This window comes from Dipodomys ordii, unplaced genomic scaffold (assembly GCF_000151885.1).
Source record: "Dipodomys ordii isolate 6190 unplaced genomic scaffold, Dord_2.0 Scaffold19, whole genome shotgun sequence".
Classification (NCBI taxonomy): domain Eukaryota; kingdom Metazoa; phylum Chordata; class Mammalia; order Rodentia; family Heteromyidae; genus Dipodomys; species Dipodomys ordii.
This window is the reverse complement of record NW_012267235.1, coordinates 2,463,729-2,479,478: the sequence shown is the minus strand read 5'-3', so window position 1 is coordinate 2,479,478 and position 15,750 is coordinate 2,463,729. Positions and strand designations below refer to the sequence as shown.

At 34.0% G+C, this 15,750-nt stretch overlaps 1 protein-coding gene across 7 annotated transcripts in view; it reads right to left on the bottom strand.

Moving 5' to 3' along the window:
* Bcas3 (breast carcinoma amplified sequence 3) overlaps positions 1 to 15,750 on the bottom strand; it is a 521,107-nt gene that overhangs the window by 403,761 nt on the left and 101,596 nt on the right. For all 7 annotated transcript variants that reach the window (XM_013013399.1, XM_013013401.1, XM_013013396.1 and 4 more), the window contains exons 9-11: positions 14,912 to 14,988; positions 8,939 to 9,015; positions 5,254 to 5,337 (exon numbers count right to left, since the gene is read on the bottom strand). In XM_013013399.1, the coding sequence (XP_012868853.1) occupies positions 5,254 to 5,337; positions 8,939 to 9,015; positions 14,912 to 14,988 (238 nt within the window). The remainder of the gene's footprint in view (positions 1 to 5,253; positions 5,338 to 8,938; positions 9,016 to 14,911; positions 14,989 to 15,750) is intronic.

Sequence of the window (15,750 nt, the reverse complement as noted above, 5' to 3'; positions counted from 1 at the left end):
CGTGGGGCCTGAACTCTGGGCCTGGGCGCTGTCCCTCAGCTCTTCAGCTCAAGGCTAGCGCTCTACCACTTGAGCCACAGCGCCACTTCCTGCTTTTTTCTTTTTTGCTTATGTGGTGCTAGGGAATTGAACCCATGCAAGGCAAGCGCTCTACCACTGAGCCACCTTCCCAGCCCCTACAGGATCATTTTGAATGGTGATTTCTTAACATTTCTTAGGAAAAACTATGACTATTGATAGATTCATCTTACTGGTGAACAAGAATCTGAGCTTCAATCTTAATATTCACCAAATCTGCAATTAGTATATTAAAAAGATAGAATAATTTGCCTTGGCAAATTAACTACTAGCTATGAGAGAAGGGGAGGCAAAGGTGTGGAAAGTTTTCCTCCATTACTAGAGACCTTTGCTTTCTGAATAAATGTATTTCCTATTGGAATCAAGCACAACTATGAGCACTTTTATGTCATAATTTAACATTTCTCACATAATTGTTTTTGGATATCTAAATTGCATCACCATAATTTGTCTTTCTATTTGATTTTGGTAGCTACCACAGTATGTCCATACCTGCCAAATTCCTCAAATCAACACTAAAAAATGAAGGAGGATAAGCACCGATTGGAGAATATTTCATCAAATGGAGATGAAAAGTACAGTGAGCATCCTCACAATGAAAATCTATACTTAAAAATTCAATACATCCCTGATTAATCTTTACAAAAGTATTTAAAGAACAAAACTATAGCTCCAGGTTATTATAACAAGTGTTTTAAAATCTATTATGAGCCATAATTCAAATGAACTTGCTGTATGTTCTGTTACTACTCATCTTTAACCTTTCTGGTGCAGGATCAGATAGTTGTACTCCCTAATGATTAGCCCTAATGGTGTTGCTCTCTCAAAACTGTTAGCTATCATTAAGAAATTATCAAGTAAGTGGTGCTGTGGCTCAAGTGGTACAGTGCTAGTCTTGAGTTGAAGAGCTGAAGGACAGCATTCAAATCCAAGGTTCAAGCCCCATGACCGACAAAAACAAAAAACAAGAAATTATCAAGTAGCAAGAAATACCAAAGGCATTTTGATTAGAACTGACCACACTAGGGCTAAAACACCTTAAAATAAACTTAAAAATATAAAACAAGATTTAACAAATATACCAAATATACAAATACACAAATATACAAATATTATATTTTTCCATTCACTTCATACATTCTTTCCTAGGACAGTCATAACAAGAAAATTCTAAAAGTATGCAGATTAAGTATTCTTTTAAATATAAAAAAATCCAAAAAAGATGTTAACTTTGAAGTTTCCAGTGTACATGCATTTAATATATTTATATTAAAAATTGCATAAGATTAAAAAATCAAAAATAGTGCTGGCATATAGGTCTATAATCGTAGATACTAGATGATCATATTTCAAGGCTAGCCTGAAGACCACCCCATTTTCCCTCTAAACAGAAAGCTGGGCATGAACCCAACCCCATAACTCCAGGTATGCTAAAAGCCTAAGTACAGGAATCAAAGTCCCAGATGGCCCCAGGCAAGACAAGTATGAGGAACCCATCCAAATATAACTAAAGCATAAAGAAATAGAGATGTGGCTCAAGTGGTAAAGCACCTGTTTAACAAGGCCAAGGTCAAATCTTAGCACCTCTAAATAAATTAACAATTAAAACTCCTTTCATGAAAAAATCCTTTCAAGAAAGAAAGTAGGTTAAAAAAAAGAAACTCTACAAAGCCTCAGAGGAAGATATAAGAAAAATAGCGACTTTTCTCTCAAGAAAACGACTTAACAATGAAATAAATGTTAATTTATTTTAACATAGGTGTTTGTTGTTGTTGTTGTTGTTTTTTGTCAGTCATGGGGCTTGAACTCTGAGCCTGGGCACTGTCCCTCAGCTCTTCAACTCAAGGCTAGCACTCTACCACTTGAGCTACAGCATCACTTCCGGCTTTTTTCTTTTTGCTTATGTGGTGCTGAGGAATCAAACCCATGGCCTCATGCATGCAAGGCAAGCAATCTACCACTATGCCACCTTCCCAGCTGATACATATATACTTTATTATTTTTATTAAGGTTTTGTAAGGGGGAGGAGTTACTGTTTCATGTTAGTTTTAATAGTCCTATGTTGTAGAATCATTCCTTATTGAATTCCTATGTATTACTTAATTTGTATGCTAATAAAATTTTATACAGTAAGCCTATACTCACAAATAAGAACTAATTCATGCTTGATTTTTCGTTTTTGTTTTTTTTTTTACTTTTTGCCAGTTGTAAGGCTTAAACTCTGTGCCTGAATGCTGTCCCTGAACTCCTCTTGCTCAAGGCTAGTACTACCACTTGATCCATAATTGGAGATAAAGAGTCCCACAGACTTTCCTGCCCAAGGTGGCTTCCAGCTAGGATTACAGCCATGAGCCACTGGTCTTGGCTTATTTTTCATAATTTCTTATTAAGTTTTATAACATAGTAATTTGCCATCAAAAAACAACATTAGGTATTTTAGGCTCTTCTTGCTCTCTGAAGGATTATTCCATTGTCATTGCATCTGGGACTACAATTGTGAACCACCACCATGCTTGGCTCATCACTTTTCATTCTTAAAATCTGAATACAATTCTCTAGAAAGATTGCCATGGCTAAAGATACCTTTGCAAGATTTATTTTAAAGTAAACTTTACATCCCTTGAAACAGAAAAAAATATACTGGCTATTCATAGTTAATTTTCATACTAACTGGAGTATAACATATTATAATAGAGAAATTATTCTAAAAGAAATTAAAACTTATTTTCATATAGTTGCCATAAAAAAATGAAGAATTTTATTCCCCCAAAGGCCAATCTAGTATAATATCCAACACCTTACCAAGAGACATTACCATTTGGAGGAAAAAAAAAAATCATTCAAACTTTCTAATCTTTTCTATATTAAAATAAAACACTATGGAAGTAAAATGAAGTGATACTCTATGTCTAATAGTAATCTGAACAAAATAATTTACCAATAATTCCAAGGAAATTTTCAAAGTATTCATGTTCTTAGATTTGTTTCCAATGTAAAGAGGTATTATGTGGACATTTTAAAAGAAATCTTTTTGTCCACCAGACACCAATGACTCACACCTGTAATCCTAGGTACCCAGGAGGTTGTGATCTGAGGATCATGGTTCAAAGCCAGCCTGGGCAGGAAAGTCAGTAAGATTCTAATCTCCAATAAACCACCAGAAAACCAGAAATGGCACTGTGGCGCTAATGGTAGAGCACTTACCTTGTGCTCTGAGGACCTGAGTTCAAGCCCCAGGATTGACAAATAAAAATAAAACTCTAAAGGAGTCCTAACTTTCTCTTTAGGGTGATGTAAATATTCTAAAAACAATTTTGATGAGCTATACAATTCTGTAAAAATGCTCTAAGTCACATATAATTATAAAAGCAGAAGAACAAAATTTTGGCAAAAGAAATTCAGTTAAGCTGAGGAGCTCAGGGATAGAGCCCAGGCCCTGAGTTCAAGACTGGCAACCCCCCCAAAAAAAAATCTTTTTGTATTTAATGACATTTCAGTGAGGTATAATTACAACATAGAGGACAGATCCAACATAAAATTGGATTGAAAGTGTTCGTTAAAAAAGACATACAAGGCATTTTACATACTGGGAAGTGTAATATCATTATTCCAATGGTAACCAGTCCTACTGAAGAATTGGCTTAAGATGTTACTACAAAATAATTTCTCAAAGTATAAATAAGAAGGATTCAAGATATGCCTTAAAATTACCATCCTGAGGTTATGCCAAAGTGAGTTCAGATTTGTTGTTTTCAAATTATACTAAACTTAGCCTTGTCCCAGCAAGCCCATAGCAGAACAGTTATAAAAAGGAGATCTCTTGGGGCTGGGAAGGTGGCTCAGTGGTAGAGTGCTTGCCTAGCATGCATGAGGTCCTGGGTTCAATTCCTCAGTACCACACCCACAGAAAAGAAAGCCAGAAGTGGTGCTTGGTTCAGGTGGTAGAGCTCTAACCTTGAGCAAAAGAAGCTCAGGGACAGTGCCCAGGCCCTGAGTTCAAGCCCCAGGACTGACAAAAAAAAAAAAGGAGATCTCTTTTCTTTTACATAAGAATGAGATAAATAACAACAACAAAAAAGCTGAATAAGTTATCTTCCACTCAATAAGTGAACTTTCTTCAAAATTATAACAAGGAGCTATCCTGATACAAGTATGTGAGATAAGTGTAAAAGGAGTCTAACACAGGAGACATGGGTCTCGTTACATCATACAGAAAACCAGAATAACACTGACGATTCTTCCTAATTACTGTCTTAGACAATTCTTTTTGAAATAACCATCATTACTTCTGCATAAACAATGGAGAAAATCTGGCATTCTTTATAAAGATGTCTGAATTATAAATATATACTGCTATAGGCAAAAAAACTTATTCATTATTTCCCTTTTTAGCAAAATATAGTAATGTTTCTCTCATCAGACCAAGGGACACATTCTAAAGCACATCATGTAAGCATTTGTGATCAGTCTGGAAGTATTTTTGTATTTGTTTAACATAAAACAGTGTGACCTTTGATTCCCTCCCTGTGGTTTACTTTAAACTGTTGTTCTCTTCTGAATAGTTGTGCTTTTTATTACATGCTGTCATGTAGATTCACTCTGTCATCCCTATTATTAGAATTGTTTTGTTGTATACTTCACAATTCAAAAGGATAGTGGTTATAAGAATACCTTATAATCAGCATAAAGTTTACCAGGCATCATCAAAATTAACCCTCACACACACACAAAAAAGAAACACGTGACAAACATGAAGGACTAGTCCCTTGATATGAAGGAATCTATGAATGTGCCAGGGGATTAACTTAAGTCTCCGTGAGGAATTTTTGATGTCACAAAGACTCAGTAATGTTCAAAGATGCTCAGGGATCCCAGTGTAGGTAAAATTATGGAAATAACAGAAAAAGAAAATACTTACCAGGCTTTAAACCACTTAACATACTTTTTTATTTTACATGGGTAAATAGGAATCCTACAATCATTAAAGTAGAAAATTGTTAACCTTGAACTATTAAATTACAATTCACTAACTCACAGCACAATATTCTACTTTAAATCTTATGTTTACTTCACAATTATGAATGAAAATGTAAGAAAACATGTAACACAATTCAGGGGAAATCCTGGTAGTGACTTTGCCTAATCATATCTCCCCAGCAGCACTGCGGTACTCACTTTGGCAGCACTAATGACTGTGGCCGTGTAAGACTGAATGTTGTCTCCACAGGCTCCTCCACGAGACTGATGACACCGAATCAACTGAGGTTGAAGAGAAAACCAGAGTCATTTTCTATTAAACTGTTTTAACTCTAGTATTACACAGCACTTACTCATGGTACATAATAATGATGGTGAGTGGGAATGCCTGCATGAGACTATTTCAGACAAAACAACTAAAAGCCAAACTGAGACATTTCTACTCCTTTTTATAATCCACTGGTGCCATTCAGGCATTTGCATGCTAAACCAGAGTTTTAATTAGTAGATGAATGGTCTTTAAGAATTGATAAACTCTGAAACAAGAGGATTTGGGGTCTGGCAGCCTTTATACAAATATAAAAACATAATTAACACATAACTTCTTAAAATTAAGTATTTGACATGTTGGAAAACTGGATGTTTTCTTCTCTTAATTCCTCTACAAAGATTATAAAAGAAAACAAAAACCAGTCAAAAGGTTTTGCAATATTTGCATTTTTCAATTGTATCACAATAAAAATGGCACAAATTATGCATAAAGCAATACGTGCACTAGAGAGCTTATTACTATTACCATCAGAAAGTAAAAGAAATGCCCTTATTTATGCCTGACAATAACTAAACTTGCCAACTGTTAATGTGAATAACTATTTTGATATGCACAATTCTCACATTCTAAGCAATAAATCAGGATTGAGTTCTTCAATGGACCTTCACTCACAACAACAAAGAATTATTACCAATATTCGTATGTTTAAACTGCTTTAAAATTGTGAATAAGAAATAATAGAGTGTACGCATTATCCTGCCCATGCAATTGTAACCCCTCTGTACAGTATGTTCACAAATAAAATTAAATTAAATTAAAAAAAGAAATAACAGAGATTGGGTAAGTTTGAGCAAACTTATCATGTGCAAGCTCTAAATATTATAATAAATTTATGCTAATAAAAATTTTAAAAATAAAATGACAATAACATAGTGTGAGAACAGACTATGTTGTAGCATGAGTTTTTTAAAAACAGTGAAAATGCCATAAAAATCTACACCTAAAAGTATTTCATATAACCTAAAACTACGTCCTTTTTGTGAAGACATATAATAGTGATGACAAGTTATCTTTTCATGCTTTTTCCTGAGGTGCTAGTAATTGTAGAATTCTAACACAGAACTACATTCCCAGCTGTAAACTTTTTATTAATTCAAATTTCTTCATTACTCACATTGTTCCTCAAAGCAATATTAAAATGATAAAAAGAAACACATTTAAAAATCTGCAATGAAGCTGCATCTACATAATTTCTGCCATGAACACTGAACAGACGTCATTTTTAGGTGACTGTTCAGTATCTGTAGCTGCACATGCAGTAAAATGTAGATTTAGAAAGTGACTATCTTTGCTAATAAAAGAATCTGTCAAGACTGGTGCTGGTGCCTCCCACCTATAATCCTAGCTACTCAGGAACCTGAGATCTGAGGCTCTCAGTTCAAAGCTAGCCTGGGCAGGAAAGTCATGAGACTCTTATCTCCAATAAACCACAGGGAGGGATGTGGCATTGTGGATTAAGTGGTACAGCACTCCCCTTGAGCTGAAGAACTCAGGGACAGGGCCCAGGCCCTGAGTTCAAGCCCCTAACTTCCAAAAATAAAAAATAAAAATAAAATAAAGAATCTTGTCACTCCTTCATTCATCCACAAATACACAATTAAGAGATTATAAAGATTATCCCTCTGCTGCCTCCTGCTGCACAAACGAAGGAAAGAACACTCTGTGCAAAGGCTATCACCTATTCCCCCCACAGGCACAAAGAACATTCAAGAACAAACAAGTAAGCAACACTCTTACCTTTTCAATTTGACTACAAATGAGCCAGAATTTGTACATGACACAGAGACACACCCCAAAATTACATCTGTTATCTTTGCTCCACAAAATTAAAGGTGAGAAGAAATATATTCTCCAATGCAATACTCTACATCAAATGGACTAATTTCCAGGGAATATTGTTAAGCAAAGAAAGCAATGTAATCTATTATGGAAGGGAAACACATAACATGTAATATATGTACATAAAAATAAAACAAAATCATAAAGAAATATAACCAACTATATATCAAATGAAAACTTGAAGGAAGAAAGGGAGGGTTGGTTTTTTTTTTTGATGAAGTTATCTTATCAAACTAAAAATAAAACTCATTCAAAGCCAGCATCAAAAGCTCATGTCTGCAAGTTAACTACTCCACACACTGAGATCAAGAAGATTCTTCTAGGAACAGCATAGGCACAAAGTTTATGAAACTGGAGGATGAGATAGGGAGGAGGCAGAGAGAGGGTAGGAGCAAGCGAATGTGGGAGGGAGAAAAGGAGAAAGAAGAGAGAGAAGGTGAGGGAAAAGAGAGGGAGGGAGAGAGGCACAGAGGGGATAAAAAGCACTTGCCCTGAGGAATGGTAGATTAAAGATGAATGGTAAAGTGTTTTATCCATAGTAAAGTGACAAAACTGAAGTATCTAGGGATGTGTGCAATAATTCAGAATAGTTCAGAAGAAGCAGCTTTGTGCTATTTCTATCAAAATTATTCTTCCAAGTTTTCCAAGTTAAAAGTATACTTAAAAATACGAGAAACTGGTATAGAAAGGTAACAATCAAATTAAAAACCCCACTGTACAACTAATGTAAGCCAATGAGGGAGAAACTGAAAAGTATATCTCATCAAGATACATGGCTTCCTGCTTACAATTTTACAGAGTGTTTTCAAGTGGAAATGTAGTTCAGTGGTAGTGTTTATCAAACATGTGCAAGTACCTAGAACCACCAAAAAAAAAAAGAGAGCACTATTAAGAAACTCATTCTAAAATATAACTCACAATTGTAATTCTATGCTTCTCCCAAAAAAATCTAAAAAGATAAAAAACTGCCAATATAGTCTAGCTCATTTAGAATTTTTTGTAGGTGCCAATTAATATAGCTACTGTCCTGTTTGAAAAGAGTACTTTGAAAAAAGCAATTTTTATTATATATATGGTAAAATTAAGAGTAGAAAAACTAAACAAAACATAGAGTATTCAGCTAAATGCAAAATATCTTAATATTCACCAACAGACTTTTGGATAAGGAATTAAAGAGTTCACCTAAAAAATTATTTTCATTAGAAGTTGTTTGAGTTTTGCACATTCCACAGGCTGCTGACTTACTAGTTCTGTGGCTTTGCTAAATACTTCCTTTACTTACCACATTCAGATTTTGTCAAAAACTATTTAATACTATTCAATAATACTCCCAAGATACATTAATTATGCAACCAACAAAAATACTAATCTTTATAAAGTCTGCAATTTTTTTGTACTTCATTCTACCTTCATACACGGAGGGCTGAAAGACATAAGCACAACTCAAATTGATGGTTAACACTATATAATACATAAAAGGTCTAAGTGTATAAATGTCTTCTTTACTATGAAGACTTCAATAAATCAACTTGATAGATAAAAAAAAAAGACCACATCTGAAGTTATGTGATTTAATTATTCACATAAATGACAGTACAAGAAGCAGCAGTAAGATGAACATTCAATATGGGTTACTGCCAACAGAACATATGCTATGGAGGAACCTAAAAACTTGCTTCATTCCACATAACACAATCATGCATCATGGCTTACCTTGTTTTCAGCATAAGCAAGCCAGCGGCTCCCAAGAGCAATAGGATTCATGTTTGGACCAGGACAAGGATAACAACCTAAAAATTTTAAACAAAAATATTCAGAAATTTCCTAAATAGTTGATGCTATGTAGCTTGATGCCACAAAAATAGAAAAATTAAATGCTTGTATTTTTCCAAGTCTCATAAAATTCCCTGAACTGCAGTTTCAATAGTTGAATGAGGTACATTTTTGGTCATTCTGATTTTATTTTTTTTTTTGGGGGGGGTCCGTTCCTGGGGTCTGAACTCTGGGCTTGGGTGCTGTCCCTCAGCTCTTCAGCTCAAGGCTAGCACTCTACCACTTGAGCCACAGCACCACTTCCGGCTTTTTTCTTTTTGCTTATGTGGTGCTGAGGAATCGAACCCAGGGCCTTAGGCATGCAAGGCAAGCGCTCTACCACTGAGCCACCTTCCCAGCCCGGTCATTCTGATTTTAAATCTGCTCTAGGAATCACTTATTCCAGTAATGGGGCATATCTCAACAAGAAAATGAAGATAAGAGAAATGATTTTAAATTTCTAAGTCTGAAGATCATAAATAAAAGAAGTAGAGAAGAGAAAGAAAGCCTATGGTATGTTCAGGAAGTGAAGGGCAAAAGACATATACCTATACATGGGCAAAAGATTACACCTTTACATTAACAAATAGACATAAAAGAATGGAGGCTGCAATGATGTGGGAAGGAAAAGACCACACACTAAGATGTAAGCCAATGAGGAAAAGGAACTGGCCAAGGACTCCTCAACAGACAGCTTTTGGGACTATATATTAATAGTAACTACTGGCTTCATTCTTCTAGCTTCCAGTGTCAACCAATGACAAAAGTAGAGGGTCGTATGATATTTGGCTTTTGTTTACCCATTTTATATTAGTCCTTTGATCAGAAGTATATGTGGGCAAGGATTTGTTCCTCTTGACTCTACTAAATATTCACTGCATAAAAGAGTATCTTACTCATAGCACATTCATAGCTACTATTCATGTAAGCATTACCCATAATAATCCAAGAGTGTATCTAAACCAAATGGCTGTCAACTGACAGAGAATATGCGGAGAATCCACACATTAATATTATTCAAAAATGAAGACCTGATGAAAAGAGGAAAATGTTTGCTGTATCTGCATCCATGAAAGAAACCAGAAAAAAAGAACCACACTACAAATACTATGAACAACAAACACACAAAAAAATATATAGCACTCCATAGATTTATTTACCTAGAACATAAATGATTACTGACCATTTTAAGATCTAAAAAACTTGGAGATAAATTGTTTTGTTATTGTTGTTTTTCATAAAAATGAAACATATCATGAGTTTCAGAGTATGGCCAGGCTGAGGGGTCAATACTGTTATTGAATCTTATATGCAGATAACAGAAAATTTATGATAACATTCACTGCACCTCTATTCACTATTTATTGTATACAGGAAGCTTGTCCCAGCCATGAAAACATCATGGCAGCCTCTCTACCTTATGTAGAACCTCAAAGCAAAAGGTTAAGTTTAACTTTTAATTTAAACTTGACTTGGATCTCACATGAACTTACCAATCACTCTGTATGTTACAAACATATTACTTAACATAAAAAAGCTTTTAACCCAAAATTTTTTAACTCTGCATTTTTAAACTACTTTAAATCCATTTACATTTGTTTCATGTGTTACTCATTATTAACATAAGTGAAGAACACACATACCAATGCTAATAACTAAGCCTGTGAGAAAAAAAATTTTCCTCTTCAAAGTAAAAACAAGACAATGCAGACAGGTTGCCTACTGGACACTCCTTAGTCTCCCTGGAGACTTCCTATCTGCTTTCAATTTAGAAGGACATTTAAAATGACTACTAATGACATCTATCAATCTTTGTCTTTTGTTTTCCTAATCACACCTGGGTTTTGGATTTCCACATTAGACAGCTGCTTAAGGCCAACTTTTCTATGCTTTCAAATACAAAGGTGTCTCCTTTCTCATCACACTGGATTTGTTCTGTGAAGAATTCTCTAGTGGTTCTCTTTACCTCTGCCATCCACCCTTTGGTACAAATTGCCCTGATGCTTGCTCAGATGGATACAACTGTCTCTACTTATCTTACAATACTTTCATTGTATTCATATATAACTAAGTCACTCAACTAAGAATGCACTGTATGAGTTTTTCAGATTACTTTAGAAGTTAACTGTTTCCATGATCAAAACAACATTCTCATTAAACAGAGATTTTTGTCATTCTACATGGGTTTTGATCCTACTTCTTTAACAAGCAAGGAGTACCAATCAATAGAGAAAAGCTATGCCTTACTGTCAAATGAGCTACCACAAAAGTACACAGGTATAACCTGTCCTACCTGCTCTCCAGTACTCAGTCAAAAGGCAAAACTGCCTTTTATTCATAGGATAGTATAAACCCAAACAGAAAAATGCAAATAAAAATTTATACCAAGTTTCAGTATGTATAAAGAAAATGGGACATAAATGAAAGACAGCAAAGCAGAGAGAATGAAGAAATTGGAGAAAATTTAGCTTCTTTCAAGTTATAAAGAGGTATGCTTTGTGCCTTGATTTAATATTTTGACATATGTTTGTTCCAATTTTTTTTTTTTTGTCAGTTGTGGGGCTTGAACTCTGGGCTTGGGCACTTATGCCACTTCTGGTTTTTCTGGTGATTAGTTGGAGATAAGAGTCTCACAGACTTTCCTGCCCAGGCTGACTGTGAACTACAATCTGCAGATCTCAAGCTCCTGAGAAGCTAGGATTACAGGCTTGAGCCACTGGCAACCAGGTTGTTCAAAATTTTTATATAAAATCACTCTAGAGTGGCAAGGGTGAAATTCCTTAATTCAAACACTAACTAAATATCACCAATCTTACCAACCTAAAATCGTATTCCTAAACTTGATCCCTAGAATTTTCAAGTTAAGAATTTGTAACTACAAACAAAACATTTCATAATATAAATGTGAATGAGCTATATTAGCATTCTTGGCAAGGTTATTTGCAAATGAAGGTTAGATAGAACTGTAGTGAAATGCTACTATAAATAGAGTGGTATCCGTCTAAACTCTGTTTTTGATATAAAATATTAGTGAAGCAAATGCAATGTATACTAACAAAGATTTTAAGGCAATGTATCAATGGTACTTTGAGAGTGACTTAAATCCTCATAGGTCAGAAGACAAGCCACTTGACTAGAGCTTAGTTATATAGTGGACACTACTTTAAAATTAAATGACTGCACTATCAGAAATACTGTTAAGACTTCCAGATCTCTACTTTTTATTATGAATAATTCACATAATAAGAGATTAATACATCCAGAGAACCTTTAAGACACTTAGGAATACATAAAATATATGACTAAGAAGAAAGAATGGGCTACATTAAGAAAAAGAGCTAGCCAAGTGAAATGCATGCCTACATTCTTAGCTACAAGGATGCTGAGGCAGGAGGATAGAAAATTCAAAGACAATCTGGGCAATCTTTCAAGACCTAGTCTAAAAGAGAGGCTGATAAACACAAGGGGAGGGAGGAAAGAAAACAAATACTAAGAAATGCTAATAGTAACACATAATATACTCATATGCAGAGTAACTCATCAAATATATCTATAGTATCTTATCCAAAGTGATATTAAATCAACCAAAGCATTAACCATTCTATTCTGCTAAGTGAACATTCTACCACTAAGACATCCCTGGTCTACAGTTATTTAAAGTTATTATAATGAAGCTAATTTTTCCTTTTAAATTTCTAAGATGAATATTAAATGAATTATGAGAAATACATGTTGACTTTCCAACTAAAAAATGAGAAAATGTTCAATAAGATAACTTACAATCATTGTTCCAATATTATATTTTACTACTTTTTTGTGTACATGCCAGTCCTGAGGCTTGAATTCAGGGCCTGAGAGCTGATGCTGTCCTTGAGCTTTTATGCTCAAGGCTAGTGTTCTACCACTAGTGTCATAGCTCCAAATCTGGCTGTTTTTTGGAGGGGGGTGGTTAAATGGAGATAAGAGAGAATATCACAAAGTATGCCCAGGCTGGCTTTGAACCACAAATCTCAGATGGTGAGCTGTCTCCAAATCACAATCCTCAAAACTCAAGACTCTTCAATAGATAAGGATTACAGGTATGTCCTACCTGTATCTGGCCTTTACTACTTAATATAAAGAAACTGACAACTATTGAAAATTACTATTTCCAATATACACCAGAAGATAATTTTTAAAATAGGGACAATATTTCAACAAAACATAGTTTATCATTTAAATAATTACCTTAGCAATCATTTTGGGTTATTTTCTCTAATTTTATTCTATACTTTCAACTTGATAGAAAAGATACAACCAAAAAATATAGTATAAATTTAAAAAGCAGTCACAGAAGAGGCTCCTAACATTGAAATGGCCTTTACACAGGTATTTCTGATTAGCAAAAACAGAAAAAAGCTATTGATGAAATGAACCATTAAGTGCTCAAGAAAAGTAATTTGTGAATTTGTTTTATATTTATAAATTTATACTTGGAAAATGTTCTTTAATTTTTTAAACAATTTACTGTGTTTTTTATCTGGATAACTTTCTTAATGATCAATAAAAAATGGTATCACCTTCCCTTTCCCCTGGCAGTTTTATAGAACTGTATTAAGAGTTTTTATGTACAACTTTTTAAGTGTACAAATAAAAATGATGCTTTTTTTTTTCAAAAAAAGAAAAGAAAAGAAGGCATCTGACATTGATAAGTTTTATTCTATTTTGACTCACTCTTCTGTACCCTGACCTAAAAAGATGAATGAATAAAACCATATGTGATTCCAATTCTCTAATTATTTTATTACAAATACATTAATTATTAGGCATGGTATAATAAAATACTATAATCTATTAATGCATAACAGCTACACAATGCAGCAAAAAAAAAGATTGTAAGCCTGAATGGGTGAGCTACTCTATTGTATCTTGATGGTCTAGAAAATTGTATTAGTGTTATATTGAAATTTTATATTATGTACACATAACAATAATTTTATCAAAGAAAATGCTCTTGGGTGAAGTAACAAAGTCTACTAACCAATCATTGCTACATAGAAAATATTCAGTGAACATTTGTGTAAATAGATGTTGTATTTTAACATCTGCAAGTATAATTGGGATTCCCAGTCTTTTCAAAACTGAGCTCCATTAAATTATTTCTGCAGAGTACACAGTGTCTCTGGGAGAATTCAGCTATGCTTTCCCAGTCAGTTGTGAAAGGTGAAATACAGAAGACAAAGACAACTATTTACCAGAATTCAGAGAAGACAGATTAAAAAAAATTCTTTCCTCAGACACACATAGGACTCAAAACTCCTATACTGACTCCGCTGGAATTTCTGGCTTACCATCCACTCCAGAAAATGTCAGTCTTGACAGGCCAAATATTCCATGCGGCAATTTCCTCAAAACTAACCATGCTTCCTATTTTCCTTTCCTCTTCCTATCTCCTGCCACTCCCTTCCTTTACAAAATTTGCATATGTAATTTCATAAGTGTATAAATTTAGTAATAGATATGTGTATTGAAGTATACAATTTACAACCAGATTGCAGGCCTATTTCTGAACTTTTGAACATTGATACAAGTGGTAAGAGTAAAGAAAAGATTGAGAAAGGAATAATAGAAAGGCTGAGCTGTTTCTCTGATTTTCAAATCTCACATATAGGATAATCTTGGTAACTGCACTGGAAAAGTTGGAGCAATATAAAACAAATGTGATGAGGATAATATGTTGGCAAAGTTAAGGTTTCATAAAATTATACCATTGAGTAAGGACACCTACTAAATTACAGGAAGATCATCACTACTGAAACCCTTCTGCAGATTTTATCAAACACACAGTATAAACATAAATACCTATCACAGGATATAAAATTATCTGGTACATACTTGTGACAAAAAATTTTTTTGTGAAAGTACAGCTATCAAATGCAGCAATTTTCTCTTGCAAGACTACGACGAGGATCCTAAAATTAAAGGAGGAAAAAAAAAACAGGAAAAAAGTGAATGTAAAATTCTATGATTCAATCACAAATAAGTTGTCATGTTAATTTAAAAACATCTCATAATTGTATCAATATATAAAAATACAAGCAATGAAACTTTACCACCAACAACAGAGATAACTAGAATACACAAAAAAAGAAACAAACCAACTATTACCACAAAAAGTATCTATTAACATAATTTCACTTTAATTCAAATTAAACAGAACAAATCAACCTTGAGAATGGATAGTATCAATAAACTGTTTACTATTTACTAAAAGGACTTTTGAAAAGATATTTCAAAGTAATATAGTTAGATGGATTTATATAGGCTACCACTTAAATTATTGCTGAACTTTCTCATATGTGTATACTAAAAAATCCTAAGATAATTACTCCAGTGTAAATTTACTAAGAATCTGCATAAATATTATTACTAATTTACAAAGAGAAAGATTTATAAAAATCAGAAAATTAATTTGAAAATTATAGTGATAATTATAATTTAGTTAACATATTTAAAGTGATATTCCTAAAATATCGAGAATATTACTTTGTAATTTCAAAAATCTCTAACATGCCGGGCGCTGGTGGCTCAGGGGCTGAAATCTAAGGATCGCGGTTCAAAGCCAGCCCGGGCAGCAGAGACCGTGAGACTCCTATCTCCAATAAACCACCAGAAAACCGGAAGTGGCGCTGTAGCTCAAGTGGTAGAGTGCTTGCCTTGAGCTGAAGAGCTGA